Source organism: Watersipora subatra, chromosome 4, assembly GCF_963576615.1.
Source record: "Watersipora subatra chromosome 4, tzWatSuba1.1, whole genome shotgun sequence".
Classification (NCBI taxonomy): domain Eukaryota; kingdom Metazoa; phylum Bryozoa; class Gymnolaemata; order Cheilostomatida; family Watersiporidae; genus Watersipora; species Watersipora subatra.
In genome coordinates this window covers 66,310,776-66,330,003 of record NC_088711.1, presented here as the reverse complement: position 1 = coordinate 66,330,003, position 19,228 = coordinate 66,310,776, and the positions used below count along the sequence as shown (strand labels likewise).

The window sequence follows — 19,228 nt, the reverse complement described above, 5'->3', positions numbered from 1 at the left end:
CGCCATATCGACCAACTCAAGAGTGGCACGGTAGGCACTGATATTGATTCACCAGTCCATTTTGATATTGACTCCGATGTCAGAGTACCACCTCATTCAGGCCATTTACCATATGTTGCTCCTTCTAGACAATCTAATGCAGCTCAACAGCAAGTCCGCTCTCCTCAGGTGGAAGGGTTGCCCTTGCATGTGGAGCCTCAGCTTAGCACTACGTGTCCTGAAACTGTAAGTAATCCACATCCTTATACACCTGTCACCATATCGCCAGGACCTAGGCGCTCTAACAGGGTACGTAGCGCTCCAAAGCGTTTGGACTTGTAAATACATTTAGCATGTTTCGCTTAACGTAATACTCATACTACTAGTCGTAGTTAGTTACTGTTTTACTCAGACTACTGGTCGTAGTTAGTTGCTGTTTTACTCATACTACTAGTCGCAGCTTAGTTACTGAGTGCTCTTTGTAAAGGGAGAATCTGTTATATACTCACATGCTAATGCTCATTGGTCCTTGACCTTTTCACGTGCTTCCTGTTTACGGCATTAGGGCCTCTTTTACGTCAGTCGTGTTTATGTAGCCAATATGGCCTAATACGTTTAATAAAGAGTCTCACTTAATCCAAGCAATCTGATCCAAGTTATAACAAACTTATTCAAGGCTTGTCAAGTCTTTTTAGTAAAAAACTTCAGGTTTACGCATCACGCTATCATACTATAAAATCTGAGGCATTTTGATTAGGTACAGTACAAGTTTTTTTGTAAAATTATAAAAGTACATATGGCTCACATCAAGAGTTTGGTTGTATTTTATAAGATATGTTAAAACACATAATCATTAGTGCAAATGACAGAAGTACTTGCATCTCTGTGTATTTGGAAAAAGCATCTAAATGACCCTTTAATGGAAAAGAGTTAAACATTCACATTTAAAAAAATTTCAAACGATATTTGTCTTGCAAGTTTGGCAGTTAACCTAAATAGTTTATCACTTACCAGTTAACCTAAATAGTTTACCACTTACCAGTTAACCTAAATAGTTTACGGCTTACCAGTTAATCAAATAGTAGGTAACGAAAACATTGTATTTTTTACAAGGTTTGATTATAGTAAATGTTAAGATAATAAGTATATCGCTATCTACATAGCTTTGGTGACTTTCAACACAGTATTTTTATGGATAGATCTGACAGATATCAGTTCTGGGAGAAAACAAGATGACCTATGTTGCCAAGGAAACCAGAAACTTCTATAACTTATGATGACAACAATACACGCAGAAAGGAGTTAATTGGCAAATTCATCTTAGACCCGACACACAGACCACCTAAAAGATGTCAGATGCAAATTAGACAGTAAAACCGCAAATCACTGTATCTCCCCCATAATATATACATTTATATATTTATTCAGATTCAACATAAGTCATCAAAATATTGCATGAATATCAGAAGGAGAGACGTGAGAAGGAAACAGCTATTTAGTTCTATGAAGAGCTTGTGCAGAGGAGAAGGGAGCATCCATACGTACATCCCCGAGCTACAACAAAAAGATTGAGTATGTCACATAAACAACAATTGCATAGCATGAGTTTACTTTTAAATTTTGCATTTTATGCTTTTCACTTTGTGTTAAATGTAAATTTTTTGTTTTGTGTTGGTTTTTATTTTATTGTACACTGACAATGTCAAAGCAGTCCTCAGAAACTATCAAACTCATGGAAGGCAATCATGCCTTTATGGGATTCCATTTAATCATAGAATTCCCCAAGGAGCTGGCTTCTAGCAGTAAGCAGAACCTTTGAAAAATGAGCTCCACTATTTTTGAACAGCTAAAATATTTTTTTTAAATTATGACATTCAGAAAGTCAGAAAAAATTGAGCATAATACATATTCCAGATTTTTTCTAGAATTTTAAAGGTAAAAACAAAAGAGATAGAGACACTTTTATAAACTCCATGCTCAGAAACTTGGTCAAAATTTCCAAACATATTGGGTTTCTCAGAAAGATGAGCTCAGACGCTCTGTTGCAGCCGATCGGTTGCGATATATGTAGTCAGCAATTGCACAACGTTTGAAAAAATGTTGCCAAGAAGCCAATTAAAAGTTGTTATTCGCAAACGGCTTGTATAAAAGAAGCCCTTGAAAGTGATTAAATCATAAGCCGGCCAGGGAGGCCAGATGGGGGAACTTGTATAATTTTTCCCACTACGAGGAGATAAGGCCATCTGACTTACTACTACGATAATACTTATACGTTTCTGAGGACACCTTTCTATCGTTCATTTTGACAAGATATGCATTTACTAGACTGCAAACTATTTGAATGATTTTATTCATTCATTTTAAGCCCAAGTTGTAAGGTTACAGTAAACATTTAAATACCTTAGTAAATTGACGAGCCAATCAGATCAAGTGTACAAGACGTCATTAAGATGGCGAATGTCTAATTGTGTATATCCAGCTCCTGACATCTGATTGTATTAGTCAATGACAATGCCTTACACCCTTCCCTCAAGCCCCTTCTGTGTGGTGTCTTCAAGGTGCCAGCACACTTTCACTGTAGCAAATAGCCAGATAAAAAATCAAATATCTAAACTGTCTCATAAATGCAATAATCTATCTACAGATTTTGTCAACTGGGTTGATAGTTGATCAGTCAACTAGTATGCCACAAACGCTTTGTTATGTTCCTGTATGAATAATATCCCAAGCTGTGGTTTATTCACTCTCATAGTATGTATTGCATTAACATGTAGAGACAACAAGGAAAGTATAACAGTAATAAATGTTACCTGTATGAATAATAGCACAAGATGTGGTTTATTCACTCTCATAGTATGTATTGCACTGTTGCCTTACAAACCTAGTTTATATAAGCTTGAGCTATGGCTATGTAATAAATAGCTAAACAAAAGCATTACTTGTATTAGAATATTTAGCTATATTAGAATAGATAGCGCAAAGTTAGCTTGACTTCAGCTTTATGATGGCAATCTAACACCCTTACTGCAACCTCCTCTTTGAACTGAATCAAACTGTATTAGTGCTAATGTTAGTCGTTAGTTACTATAGCTATCTATCTATATACAAGCCATTCACATCGTGAAAAATATATATATTTTGCTATTTTTTAACTTTTTTATTTTATTTTCTTGTCACTTTTCTACTGTTAATTCTATTGACACGTCAATATTTCTTTTTCCAGTATTCCGTTACCAAAAGACCAGGATGTAGCCCGTCTCTAAGAAAATGAGTTCTGAAAGCACAAGAGTAATGTCTCTTCGTAAATAGTTTCTTATGCATAATATTATAAGGAGTTGCCCAACTTCCTGACATATTCATATTTACAGTCCTTGAGTTTTGTACCACAACCAGGCTTCTTATAAGCTCAGTGTCCTTTTTACATTTCGTGGTGGTTTTATTGTTATAAGTGTTTAAGCAAACAGGATAAATAATGCATAATATTACAACAATGTTATTTGCTTGTACCATCCTTCTCTGCGCCCTTAATACTTCCTGTGGATAGCCATAAGGAAATTCTATAGGTACGCATTTTCTGTCCTCATCGATTATTGTAAATCTATCAGGACCGATATGTATGTATGTGATTGAATCCCTAAAACACCTAAGTTGGTAGATATATGGCGTATGAGTCAACGCAGAGTACTGAGTAGTATTGTTAGCTATGAAGTTTTAAAATGTAAACAATATTGTTCATTGATTTTATATTACTACTATATTAATAATATTGGTTATTCTAATAATATCAGTGCCTTTTACTTATAATATTGGCCAATATTGCATTTCTCCTATTGCAGGGGAGAGATATAAACATATAATCTTTTCCTTTCATTATTGCTAATTGTTGTCCCACGACCAAACAAGCGAATGCGAAGTTTGAGAGTTTTTTATGATAAATGCATGTGCACACAACTTACGAAAATTATTCATCAACAATGAGATGAACACTTGTTTTGAAATCTCATCAACAAATTTAACCATCGTTTTGTAGAGTCGTTAAAGTATAATAACGATACAAAACACATTTAAGCCTATTTAAATATGTTACCAAGTCTTTGTATACCGTCGGCATTATCTTAAAACTTACCCATCTGATCGGATTATACACAAATAGACAGATTATTTTAACGAAAATCGTTACAAAACTCTTGAAAAGCTTAGTTTAATCAAAGTTAAGACCGGCCTGCGATACCCCAATAAAGCTGTGCGGCAGATAGTAGAACTATTTAGCAGTGCGCATTTCACGAGAAAACCATGCTCATTTCACCAGTCTATGGCATATTTTACTTGTAATCAAATTTATTCGAAGGTTTCTGTAATAAACGCAGACCGTTAGAGACGTAGACCAAATTACAGGTACAAAATTTTGGTACACAGTTTATCAGCCTGTGTTTTTTGTCTAATCACCGAAGGCTTCATTATTTAAAGCGTTAGTCGAAATTCTTTACAACTTATGTACAAGCGAGGGCCGAACTACAACGCCCTTTTATGACGAGAACATTTTTTATTTTGCTGCAGTTTGCATGAAACTTTCAGACGTGTGAATGCTCATACTCGCTTTTTGTTAAAGATTGCTTATCAAAACCATTCTACATTCAACGCAACCAACTTTCAAACTGTGTATAGCACGCAGTAGCTTGCCATTTTACTTCTAATTTTGCATTTCAGAGTTATAATAAACATGTTTCCTTATTGTTGTTGTTAAATTACATACCTTACATTAGATTAGGTCTACAGTTTTATAACACTTTTATAACAGCTTTTATTTTGCTGCAGTTTGCAGAAAACTTCCAGATGCATGAACGCTCATAGGCTTTCTATTATTGCTGTATTACTATATTAACAATATTGGTTATTCTAATAATATCAGTGCATTTTACTTCTAATATTGGCCAATATTGCATTTCTCCTATTGCACGGGGAAAATATAAACATCTTTTCCTTTCACTATTGCTGTTTGTTGTATATAATAACACCCACACCCAGTACATTACAGCTACCATTGCAGTTATCCTGTTGCCCTGCAGTGCTATTTGACTGCTAATATTGCATTTCTCAACCATCAGTACCCTTTCTTTTTTCCAATATCCCTTTGGTCGAGGGCTGTATGACAGTTGAATTTCTAGTATATGATATCACCCACATCTCGTACATTACAGCTACCATTGCAGTTATCCTATTGCACTGCAGTGCCATTTGACTGCTAATATTGCATTTCTCAACCATCAGTACCCTTTCTTTTTTTCCAATATCTCTTTGGTTGTGGGCTGTATGGCAGTGGAATTTCTAGTATGTAATTATGATACTCTATGGCTATTATAGCCATAGAGTATCATAACCCCACGCCTATTGTAGTCCACTATAATAGTGGACCTACATACACATGTAGGTCGATAACTAGGTCCACTATAATAGTGGACCTAGTTATAGCACAAAAGGGAATACCAGACTTGTATCTACAAAAAACAACATATATGGTTGTAACAAAAACAATAGCTGTTAAGTTTATAGAGACATGGTCTGAAGAGGAATTAGAATTAGAGGAAATGACAAAAGTAAACATGGCTACCAGGAACATGAATAAACAAGAAATGGGTACAGAGAACAGATGTACATAGCACAGTATGTAGGTAGTACAGATGGTCATAGATGGCATGACTATTAAAAAAACACGTGTACGGAAGATACAAAAACATAACCATAAGTGATAGTTAATCTTTATCATATATATACCATAAAACCTCTATTTGAATGCCATAGCGATGTATTTTTCAACCCTTTCCTAATAATGGCATTTTATTAAAGGTGACACTTAAAGATGTGGTTGCGTCAACAGGTTTGATTTAATAAAATTAAGACCAATAAATGGCTATAACATCAGCTACAGTTTGATGTCATTTTTGTCTTTGTAGACTAAACGTGTCCAGATATAAATGCATTTGAATGAGGCCATATTTTTAAAAGCTCAGATTTTAGCGGGTGCTTCGTTTGTGACATAACGAGTGATTACATGTGAAAAGAGCCCACGAGCGACAAATATAAGATCTGTTCTTTAGCCAATCAACAAGACAAAATGTTTATATAGGTCATGTTAAATTTTATCGCTTGTAAGACGAGTTGTCTGTGATGTACCAGTGGTGAAACCCCAAAGCCCGTACCCCAAAGGGGTTTGTGTATTCCTGTGTGTGCATGCAAATGCATGCATGTCCATGTAGGTGCAGGTATACATGCATGCACATTAATGTACGCGCATGTACATGTATGTACATGTATTTTGTTGCATGTGCTCAAATGTACATGCCTGTACTTGTATGTACAAGTATGTATGTGTATGAATGAGTATGTGTGTGTATGTACAGGTATGTATGAGTATTTGAATATGTGCATGCATGTATGTGTAAGTATGTACGTGTATGTACAAAAATGCAAGTGTTTGTATGAGTATGTATGAGAATTTACGTGTATGTATGGGTATGTACAATTATGTACATGCATGTATGTGCTTGTACGAGCATGTTCATGCATGTGCATGAATGTGCGTGCATATACGTGTATGAACTTTCATGGACTTGAACATACGTGTATGTACCTGAATGTAAGTGTATGTACATGTATGTTTGTTGTGGATGTATGTTTGTGTATGTACATTTTGCACGCATTTAAACATTTATGTCTGTGTATTTACGTGTATGTATGTATATGTACCTGTATCGTTTGTACATGTATGTGTAAGTATACGTCGGTTTGTGTATTTTTGTGTATGTACAAGTATCTTTGTGTGTGTACAAATTGATATATTTGATACAAAAGTATTGATTGTTATTAATAATTTGACGACTATAATATGGTCTGTACCATCTGACTGTAAGTATCGTAGATGTTTACATGATTAATAGTATTTTTCAGAGTTGTTTTGATACTAAAACAAAAAGTTTGCAATTAAAAGCATTGCTTGCAATAATTAATTGCAGAAGCTTCGTGTTTTTAACGATAAAAGTTCTCCATAACGATGACAGACAACGATAGAATGATGTCACGAAAACACGAAGGATATTCTTCTCGATTTGATACCCGATTCTTCAAAGAATTATACTGGTACATCGATTCATTAAGGAGTTGTTCTCCAATGGCAAAGTTTTTGACAGACAAGACAACTCCGAATAACATGACCGATATTTCGATATATCGATTGACTACGCCATCATTTCGTACCGAAACGAATTTTCGATATCGTCCCAGCACTAGTATGTATGTGCATTTATGTGTATGTACGTGTATGTAAGCATATGTACGTGTATGTATCTGGTTATATGTAAATTTGTGTGCATCTACGTATATGTATGTGTAAGTATGTATGTGAATGTATGTGTATGTACGTAAATGTGTTTTATAAACCCTCACTATGTTTTCACTAGCTAGAAGCAGAAAAAAGAATGCTCTCCAATATACCCTTCTCCATATCTATTTAGCTGTTCTTCGGCTTCTTTACAAGCTTGGAAAACCAACCAATCCTGCAAGCCAGTGTGAGAGGCTTTGCCTTCTAAAGCCTATCTGTTTTCTTTATCCCAGGTTCCTGATTCATATACAAGGGCGCGAGATAGGCCTGCCCACGCAACAGTATATACGAGTATGTAGGTGTATGTATGTTTATATTGGAGTGTGTATGTACCAATATAGACATGAATGTACATGCATGTTCATGTATCTATGTGTATGTAGGTATTTGTATTTGAAATGTACATGCAGGTACGTGTATGTAAGTTACAATTGCCTGACTACATTTGCAATCTGTTGCGACCATTAGAGTAGTTGTATAGCGATGACACCAAGAGAGTCATCTACGATGAAGGTCTTATTATTTTATACTTTAATATAAAGCTTTAGCTCATTTACGGGTATGAGTCATAACCTGCTGCCTAAAGGTTTTAGCTTCAGGTCTAGAAACACATTGTAAAACCTCTTTTTGAATGCAATGGAGCTCCATTTTTAACCCTTCCAATAAGCGCAGACAAATGGAGGTGGTGGTCAAATGGAGGTGGCGTTCAAATAGAGGCTGGCATTACATTTTTTTAAATAGTTGTTTTCTTTAAAAGACTTGTCAGTTTTCTGAGGTCAATTTAACCCTTTTACAGGCAAAGCGAATGTCCCCTATATTTTGCACTCTCCTTTGGACAGAGGTACGTTAATCCTTTATTATGTAATAAATCTGCTAACTCATCAAAGATCTTGATAAATATGCATTGACAAGCCGAGATACATGTATATCTCTACCAGTTGATATATATTACTTGCAACAAACATCTCATGATATTATAGCCTAAGGCCCTGTGTAGTGCTTACCAATTTTTTGATGCTTTCAATTTTTCATTTCAATTTAAATTTGAAGGTGCATTTTCACTCTATAGCTATTTTTAATGATGTTGCTTAATGCAATCGTTGACATGTTTGTTACAGTTTGCAGCTAACACTAGCTTTGTATATACAGTAGAAGAGTGATGAGTGTCAATCAATTGTAAGCCATGCTAAGATAACCGCAAACATTCTATCAAATAATACGCTATTCATCTGCATATTTTATGTTGTATAATGGTAATCTATCAAATGCTGCAGATTTATTTTCAAAAACAAGCTACATAAACAAACCATACCTATAATATTACTACAATACAAGCAGAAACGAAAATTAACAATTTTGAAACAAAAGTATTCGCATCGTTTGCTCGGCGAGTTGCATTCTGTATGTTGCTTTCGATGGTAGAAACATGGGGTTTGGGCTTCTGACTATCGTGGCTTCTATCTGGTTTCTGTGGCTTCAACAACTTCCAAATGGTTTTTCGACCTCCAATGTTCTTCGGCAGTGCGGGACTAGTCGATGTTAGTGTCCAAACAATCTTTAGCACAAATGATGAACCTTTGCTGCATTGCTAAGCGCAACTTTTAGCCTAAAAGTAGTGGTTCATATACCATCGTAAATCTAAACTGTTTTTCCACATACATGTACGCCAAAATATCAAGTTCGCGTCAGGAAATTACTATTAGCCTGATACAGTTATTAATGATGTCTACAGTGTTGATTTCAAAATTTTGACAAAAAAATGAACACCTTCAGAGTTGGAAAACGAACTTCGATATGAACGTAAACAATGAAAGAATTAATTTACATCGATGTAACTGAGTAATTATTACCACCATTTTGTGGACACTTTTCGACTGATCAATTGCTATTATGGGTTCGCAAAGATCAAAGAATGTCGAAGAGGCGTTCATATGTAAGTGGCGTTCAAATAAAGGTTTTACGGTGTGTTAAACAAATGGAAAAACAGTGGGTACAGCTTATACACTCTGTATACCTGTAACGGAAAACCAGTCTCAAAGCTCGGGTGTAGCCTATACATGTTGTCGGTATATAGACAATATTTTCCATAATTAAACGAGTAATGAAAATAGAATCTTCATAGTTACATGTATCTCCATTTGTTACCGTAGACTTGTGTTTTTTAACCTTTATGCTGGCCAGCAAGATACACAATGAGGCTGGAATTCAACTACGAAATCTAGTAATAAATGCAACAAGAAGCCTTAGCTGTTATGTGAACTATTGCTCAGCAGGTATGTAAGAATTTTCATGCACTATAAAGATTAAAGCTTTGATATAAATATTTAATTAGAAAAGTAATTGATTCGATGTTTCCGACGACAGTAGGTTTGGTCAGGAGGATCAGCCAATGTACCCATCTCAAAAAAGTTGCAGTTGTTAGACATGTTCATATCGGTTCAACCAAACTGAAAAACTGAACCAAGGCTTGTCATTCAATAGAACACATGCATGCAAATTATTTTTGACCACAAAGCTCCATATATTTTACCACAACTAAATAAGTAAATAATATTCAATATACCACAGATGCAAATACACATCAAAAAAGACCTTCCCTATACAATTTTTACGCAACCAAATAAGAGTATATGAGTGTATCCAAGTACATTCGAACATGTACAGTTGAATGTCCTATAATGAAAAGGCTTCTATCAAGTATGAGTCTTCATATGACTTGTTAAGTTATAGCGTTGGGCAAACCGTCTACTGGAAATCTTACACTGGAATGGTTTTTCTCAGGTGTGAGTCTTCATGTGTCTTGTTAAATTACATCGTTGAGAAAACCGACTACTGCAAATCTTGCAATGAAATGGCTTCTCTCCGGTGTGAGTCTTCATGTGTCTTGTTAAATTAGAGCGTTCAGCATACCGACTACTGCAAATCTTACACTGAAATGGCTTCTCTCCAGTATGAATCCTCATATGACTTGTTAGATAACGGCGATTAGCAAATTTACTACTGCATATCTTGCACCGGAATGGTTTTTCTCCAGTGTGAGTCCTCATATGATCCGTTAGAGTACTACAACGAGCAAACCCACTACTGCATATCTTACACTGAAATGGCTTCTCTCCAGTATGAATCCTCATATGACTTGTTAGATTACAGCGATGAGCAAAATTACTACTGCATATCTTGCATGGAAATGTTTTTTCTCCAGTGTGCACTCTCATATGATCTGTTAGAGTACTACGTTGAGCAAACCGACTACTGCATATCTCACATTGAAATGGCTTCTCTCCAGTGTGCGTTCTCATATGATCCGTTAGAGTACTACATTGAGCAAACTGACTACTGCATATCTTACACTGAAATGGCTTTTCTCCAGTGTGAGTTCTCATATGATCTGTGAGAGTACCGCATTGAGCAAACCGACTACTGCATATCTTACACTGAAATGGCTTCTTTCCAGTATGAGTCTTCATGTGTCTGGTTAAACTAGGACGATGATTAAAGCCACTACTGCATATATTGCACTGGAATGGTTTTCCTCCAGTGTGTTTTCTCATGTGCGTTGCTAGATGAGTGCAGCAAGCAAAGCTAGCGCTGAATATCTCACGCTGAAGAGGCTTCCTTGCAGGGAGACCTTTTATTTTTGTCTTTACAGCGGTAATGCATAACAATCTTCCAGATATATCATTTTGATCTCTTGGAAAGTATTTCTGTCCACAATTTTTACCTATAATACAAGTTGATAGTGTTTGGCCCACAAACTTCGTAGTATGGTATACACTCAATAATGTTTATATCATAAAAATGTCATTTAAACCCTATAAATAACATGAAAAGATTCTTTAGGAGTTTTCCTTGCAAATATGAATAATATATCGTATGTAACGATTCAAACACATGATATAAGGTCAAGGACCAACCATCAAATGTAAAGCATTTATGATGAAAGGATTTTTAGTAGTTCAATTTTTCTTATTTCATTCTAAATTCGAAGTCATTTTCTTATTTTATATCTGTATTTACCAATATTCATAAAAGCTCATTGCACTCATTGGTATGTCCGCTACAGTGGGCAGCCAATGGAAGAGGAGTTACGAGCGCTGATTAATTGTAAAATCAGATTATCGCAATGATGTTAACAAATAATATGCTACCAATATGAAAATTTATATGTTATATAATAATCTAACAAATGATACAATTATTTATGAACAAGAGCCATCAACAAAGCGTACCTGTACTACATGCACAAACTAAAATTAGCGTTTATAAAACTAAAATATTTCCATCGTTGCTCGCGTAGCTACATTCTGATTGTTGCCTTTGGTGGGACGAACATTTTCTGATTGTCCAATACCTTCCACCATGTCCTCTGACCTCAACCCCTCTTTTGCACTGCTAAACTAGTCGATATTTTCGGCCAAACAATTTTTTGACACAGCAAAACTTTTACGCGTTGCATTTAGCGCAAGTGCAAAGCGTAACAGTTTCGCTCGCTAAACGTAACCATTGACCTAAAACCAGTCATTCATCTACCATCATATATGTAAACCGTATTTTATATATGTGTACTTCGAAGTATCAAGACCGCGTTTGAAAGGACAAAGAAATACTATTCGCCTGAAACAGTTATTAATTATTTTTATGATGCTGTTTTTAAAGTTAACAAAAAGTGAAAAGCTTTTGAATTGGACAACAAGAGAACTGATTACTATTGATGCAAACGATTTATTACGAATGCAATTTCGTGGCCACTTTTCTACTGATCACTTGATAATATTGGTTCATAAAGATCAACGATTATCAAAGTGACGGTCAAATGGAGGTGGCGTTCAAATAGAGGCGACATTCAAATACAGGGTAGTGCTCTACTGTTCAACATTTCTCTCATAGTGGTGGTGGAATAGAAGTGACGCTCAAATAGAGGTGGTGTTCAATTAGAGGTTCTACAGTAATCAGCAATTTAATTAGAAATGTATCTACTTGGAATCAGCTCGTACATTTGGTTAATAAAGCAAACCTAAAATGTTTGTAAGCAGGTACTAAATAAATTATAATATTAAGACTAGAAAAAGTAATTATTACATTTACTCAGCTAAGAGGCACTGGACATCTGAGCTAATCAACAGCAGTTAGTACTATTATCTAATAAATCTTTAACTAACCAGTTGGGTAGGGATTATCAGCACCACCATCAGATCCTGGTTTTGTTATCACTTCAGCAACTCCTACAATAAATATGAGAGGCCATATAGAGAACATAACAATGAGCGTTGTCTCGTGTATTTACTAAGTTGAAGTGAATTCCATGAAAATATAATTGCAACATAATTAATTACCTTCATCACTGTCACTGTTGATTGATGAATCACCAGGTTGTACTTCAACCTCAGCATCTACAATAGGAAATATCCATAAATTACTAACTACAAGCAGAGTTATAGTTCAACTAGACATGAGAATGCGCCTAGAAAATGTTTGCTCTAAACCAGTGGTTTCCAAATGGTGGAGAATTTCCCTGAAGAGGGGAAATTTTTGTTTTCAGGGGGAATTCTGACCTTTATTTATAGATTTTCGCTGATACATTGTATTTGCAAAGCTGTGCATAATAGTTACATGCTGCATATGGTTGTTTGTCGTTAATTAACTGAAAGCTTATTACATTGTTAACATCTGTTTCCAGTTTCATTTTCATAAGAACTAATAGCGAGCACTGAATTGAGTGAGATCGAGCATCACATCGCTTTCATTAGTTGCTATAGCGGAATTTTGGAGAATAGCATATCAGTCTCTTTCTGATCTTCAGCTATTCAGAACACCGGCCGCAAAAGTTGAAATTTAAAGAAACATTTTAGTTGATGTTATAATCCGAAAAAAAAACTGATCGAGGGGATGAGAAAATATTGAAAGACGAAAAAACCATAAAACAGGGACACCATAACTTGGAGTGCACTGTATTAACAAATTTTGTGTAGTATAAAAACTAAATCTTTGCTAGAAGTATATGTAAGTACAGAAGTAATAAATGCGATGTTCACGATGCCGAAAGCTTCAGTCTGCCTAAAAATCTCTAGTCATCAATCACCCTACAGAATGAAAATATTTGATAGATATAATAATTCACGACTTCGTGAACAGTCCATTCTGCAAATTATTAGATTTTGTGAATAAGCAGTTCTATTTTTTAATCACAAGGGAGAATAGCTACTGCCTCAAATTAAAAACTAGCCGCTAGGAATAAATACTAAACATAGGTGAGTTCCAAAACATTTTTAAAATCATTACCGGGGCTTCGACTTAACCCCATTTTCAAGGTATCCCATTTCTTTACAAATTATTCAAGTTTGTCACAAGGTACCAAGAAGAATGGAGTTATTGCAAAAATAGCCGCTAGGCAGAAGTACTAAGCATCGCAGAGTTCCAAAACCTTTTTAAAATTATCGCCGGCGCTTCTAGTTAACCCCATTGTCAATACATCAAACTTCTTTACAAAATCATTCAAGGTTTTCACAAGTTAGTCGGCATTACATTGTCATCGCAAAATATCTCTCCTACAGTCTTTCTATATTGAAATCAACTTCATCAACCTCTAATACCAAAGTTAAGGACGATAATGATTCTGATCTAGACATTATGGTATGTATTTGATTTGCAGTGCAGATACGTTTTTCTATAGTTAACTGCGTTAATTAATTCGTCTGTTTAAAATTTGATCGCTTTCATTAAATACTCCAGCTATTGTTTTTGTGCTTCTTTTACACTTATTAATAGGTTTTCTTTTTTGTGTTTACTGCAGATTGAGAATGAAACAGAACCTATTCCGATTACGAAAACTAGAGACAAGTAGTCATATTCACCAAGGCAGGAATATTGGCAGAGAAGCAACCAGTTAACCTAGACTCCTTCATCAACAACAACTCCTTGATATTGATGCAGCAAACATGATTATATTATATTTTCTATTTCATGTATAGATATATTATAATTTATTACAAACTTGAGTGTACAAATAAAAAATTTCAAATACAAACAAAATTTTACAAACAATGAATGGAGTAAATAAAAACAGTTTAGCCCATATGGCGGTTGTCTGACAATAAAATTAAACTGATACGCTTGATAAGTAAATACTAGCGTGCAATGGTGCTCTCTGCCTAGTTATTTTGGTAATAGCAGCTCTATATCGCTGTCACTGTCTTGGGTAGATGTCAAAGGCAATTCTCTCGCGACTACATGGCTGGAAAGGGAGTTATCATCAGAACTCTCCTCGTGGCAAAGTTCTGCCGGTTAGCCAAAAAGTTTTGCTCGTAAAGGCGCTTTTGTTCCTTTTTAAAAACAGATATATTCTCCTCGTTAGCAGCTGCGGTCACTTCTACCTCAATTTCACCACCTCAATTCCCTGAATGATTGGTGATCTTCTAGGAATGATATCTACCACTCTTGCAGTCATTGTGTCTCCGTGTTCGATGAAAAATCTCTCTCTCACATTAAAACAAATAACGACGCGGTGGGGATGGAAAACAAATATTGCGTTTTACCGAAGAACCAAAGTCAAATTTAATTATTAATTTAGTAAATGGTTTTGAAAAAAATTCATTACTTACCACAAGTTGTTGGTTCATCAAAGGCCTTCAAATCGATGAATATTTGTGAAAACCTCTGAAGGCAGCAATATATTTATAGCTTAGCATAATCGACTCGTAGTTGTAAGCTACATGTAAATAGAAACCGAAACACGCGGTGTGCACATGCGAAGGGTTAACCCAAATGCTAGCTGCAATGAAGTTAACTCTTAAAATAGTGATTGTGTTAACCCGCAAATAAATTAGTTCGCAAATATACATGAAAAAGACAATTCGCGCGAAACTTAACTGCGAATGAATTCATCCTGTAGGGTGTGTTCAATTCGGTTAAACCAGACTAAACCAAAGCTTATCATTTATTGGACATCTTATTTTAATCAAACATAATACTAACTTTATTTTATACAAATAGTTATTTGATCAACATTCAATATGCAACAGATGTGATCACACAACAAAAAGAAAACTGACTATACAATTTGCACAAAACAGAATCAGAATATACTAGTGTATCGAAATACATACGAACATGTACGGTCGTCGGTCGTATGTCTTACAATGAAAAGTCTCTGTATCAAATATGATTATTCATATGTATTATTAAAAAACGTTGTTGAGGGAACCTAATACTCCAAATCTCACACTGGTATGGCTCATCTCCAGTATAAATCCTCCTGTGTGTTGTTAGATTAATATTACGAGTGAACCTACTATGACAGAGCTTACAGTACACCGGAATGGCTTCTCTCTAGTGTGAGTTCTCATTTGGACCTTTAGATACCATAAAACCTTTAATTGAATGCCACCTTTATTTGAACGCCACCTCCAATTGACCGCTACCCTGAGAGAAGGGTTGAAAAATAGAGGGCCACCCTCCAATTGAACGCCACATACATTTGACCGCCACTGATATTACTTGATCTTTACGAGCCCATAATACCAACTTCCCAATAGAAAAGCATCCACAAAATCGTACTAATAATGAATAATTCATATCAATAACTATTAATTCTCTTTGTTCAATTTCAAAGCTTTTCGTTTTTTTCATTAAAACTTTGAAAGCAACACCATAGCAATAATCAATATCGGTCTCAAGCTAGTAGTAGTTCTATGTTTAACGCGGTATTCCTAGTTCGAAGTAGCCTACATATGTAAAAGACGGCTTAAATGAATGATAGTAGATGAACTTTCAAAGCAACACTACGGAAACAATTACTGTATCAGGCTAATAGTGGTTCCTTGTTTAACTTCTTGTCCTCATAGGACCTCCTTCTTGTCCTTCATTATCCTTATGGTTCCTTGTTTAACGTGGTCCTAATACTTCGAAAGATATGCACATAAAACCGGTTCCGAAGTTTTGAACCAAAGGTTACGTTTACCGAGCCTACTTTTATTTTGCTAAATGAAGAGCGTACAAGTTTTGCTTGGAATAATGTGCCTGAGAAGATCGATCATCATAATAATCAGAGCTGCACTCCGATTCGAAGTCACTAAAGTCCAAATGTAATCCTTTGGTTTTAGATCCATCAAGAAGGTGGTTTATAAACTGATCTAAAGACTTTAAAACATTTTGACGACCGATAAAAATTATTTTCAGAAACACTACGATGTAAAGCAGCCATTTTTTCTACATATTTAGGATCGTATTGTAACTCGAAAGCTTTTTGACTTTTTTCAACTTAGAAAGCAACGCCATCGAAATATGTAACAACTGTATTCATGAAATATGTTTCGCTAAAATAGCCTCACTAAACTCAATCTGATACGTCGACGAAAACCATTTAGAAAAACTGCTGAGCTCTGACATAGGACGTAAAGTATAGGCAACATTAGCGTTCCTTCGCAAGTAAAACAATTAAATTTATCTTCCCAACACTCTGACCAACTAGTCAACAAATACAATTTCACACTCAAATAGAACACCCCTATGAGAGAAAGGTTGAAAAATACCGCACCTTCCAACTCTTATTGAAAATATGGTTGAAACTTTTATTTGAGCCAATGCACTCAAATAAAAGTTTAACGGCATCTAAGAGTATATAAGCGATGGAACTCTGACCTAGATAACTGAGCCAACTGATGAATACAATGCACCCTAAGAATACAATTACCCTGATATACAATTTTTTCACTTTATAAAGAAAATAAAGACACAAGAAAATTTTACCATTTACCATTTTACTATAAACTTTTATTCAGCATACATATACAACTACAAGTATCTACATTTAACTCGTTAGCTATGGAATCTAACACCAATACAAACACTACAAGATGAAGGAAAAATGATTTCTATGACAAGAAAGTTGGAGTTCATAATAAATAAACAGAAGGCGCTCATATTGTTAATACTGCCAAAGAATATGGTCGCAATCAATTAACAATTGCGATTATTGTTAATAAAAACAAGAAATTCATTAAGGCACACACAATGAGGAGCTTAGGACTGACGACTTAAAAGAGTTCGGGGATATGCATGAGATCAACATTCAAGTTGAGAAACCATTTAGTAGTGGCAAGGAAGTATAAGAGACAGAAAAACCTACATTAACAAAAGAATTCAAGTGTTTAATGTCACAGTATTGCTAGATGTGACAGCATTGTTATTCACGGCTGCTGCAGTCAAGGCAAGGCCAATGTTATTACTGATGTTTATCTAGTATTTTGCTATATTATCACATACTCATTATATACATATTACATGTATGCGGCTCTCAGCATGGAGAGCCAGGCTTGTAAAGCAGAGCTAGCTAGAATTCAGGGGTGTGCAACATGTTTCTGTTGAGGGCCACTTTCCAATATTTGAACAACACCTAGGGCCAGCAACCCATACTAATATAATCTAATGGAAAATTGTGTGTCGAGTTGAGAAGACTGAGAAAATGTTGTAATATAAGTAAGTACAAGTTCTTGCAAACAATAAATACAAACTTTTATTAGAATGAATCTGTAATAATGGACTAAGAAATTGAGACAAAACAATAAAGTGCATTTCAGATAATTAGTGTGAAACTTGGTATTTTACTCTTTTACACAACTTTTCAATGTCGGCTTTCACTGATGTAGTAGCAACTCAAAGTTGACTGGTCAGGTGCTCATCGGTGAGTTGACTTCGGTACCTGTCTTTAGTGAACTTAATTTTTGAAAAAAACTGTTCGCAACAATACGTACTGCCAAAAAGTGATAACATGTTTCTAGCATGCAGCTCTAGATTTGGATACGTTCCAAATACATATTTATCATAAAAAGTTCCTAAATCATTATTAGTATATGCTTTCCTCAAATCAGCATCTGATTCCAATTCTTTCATCTCCATTTAATAACGGTCAGGAATGTCTTACGGTACCATGCCAAAAGGGCTGAGAAAATAGTTTGAACTTAGGTTCACATTTCCTAAAATCAGCAAACCTCGTTGAAAATTCGGAATGCAACTTGTCAAGTTGTTCAGTATATTTAGAGCAATCTATTCCTGGCAGTTTTGCTTTTATGACTGCTAAACAAGGAAAATGAGTAAGTTGTGTTTTACTCAGTTGATTCCGAAACAGTTGAAGCTTCTTTTCAAAGGAACATTTGTGTTCAAACAACTTGTTTACCAACTAAAATTTGCCTTGTAGTTTAACATTTAAATCTGAAAGATGTTGTGTGATGTCAGTTAGAAAGGCAAGGTTACTTAACGAGTCATCATCAGTTAAACAAGCAACATCCTGCTGCTTATTAACCATGAAAGTCATAATCTCCTTTCCCAGATTCCAAAATCTTTTTAGCATACTAGCTCGGCTCAACCAACGCACTGCAGAGAAGTACACAACATCTGGGTAATCTGAATCGAGTTCTTCTAAAAATGCCTTGAATTGGCGATGATTGAGTCTTCGAGCACAAATGTAGTTTACACATTTAACCACACTTTTCATCACATCAGTAAAACTAAGAATTTTGGTGCATAAATTTTACTGATGTATAATACAGTGATTCACCACAACCTCTGGCGAACTTATGGCATCTAAGAATTTCTTGGTGAAACCATTAATTTTCCCTGTCATCGAAGGTGCCCCATCAGTTGTTAGGCCAGCAAGCCTAGAAGGGTCCAGTTCAAACTTATCCATCAGCTTCACTACTTGGTGGCAAATGTCTTGTCCAGTGGTTGTTGAAGACACACTGGCCAAGTCTAAAAATTCTTCAATTATTTCAAAATTATCTGTGATGCCTCGTGTAAAAACAACCATATTGGCAGTGTCACTAACATCTGTGCTTTCATCAAGAGCCAAGCTATATGATGTGCATCTCTTTATTCGTTATT

The 19,228-nt window shown here is 35.3% G+C and overlaps 2 protein-coding genes across 2 annotated transcripts in view; both read right to left on the bottom strand.

Annotated features, from left to right (window-relative positions):
• The window catches only part of LOC137393492 (zinc finger protein 850-like), a 317,826-nt gene that overhangs the window by 136,717 nt on the left and 161,881 nt on the right, over positions 1-19,228 (bottom strand). The gene's annotated exons all lie outside the window — the stretch shown is intronic.
• LOC137394534 (gastrula zinc finger protein XlCGF57.1-like) lies at positions 10,132-19,154 on the bottom strand. Its single transcript, XM_068081259.1, has 4 exons — positions 18,896-19,154; positions 12,688-12,744; positions 12,514-12,576; positions 10,132-11,075 (listed from the first exon to the last, which is right to left on the bottom strand). Exons 1-4 carry the CDS (start codon positions 19,152-19,154, stop codon positions 10,132-10,134), a joined length of 1,323 nt encoding a protein of 440 aa, XP_067937360.1.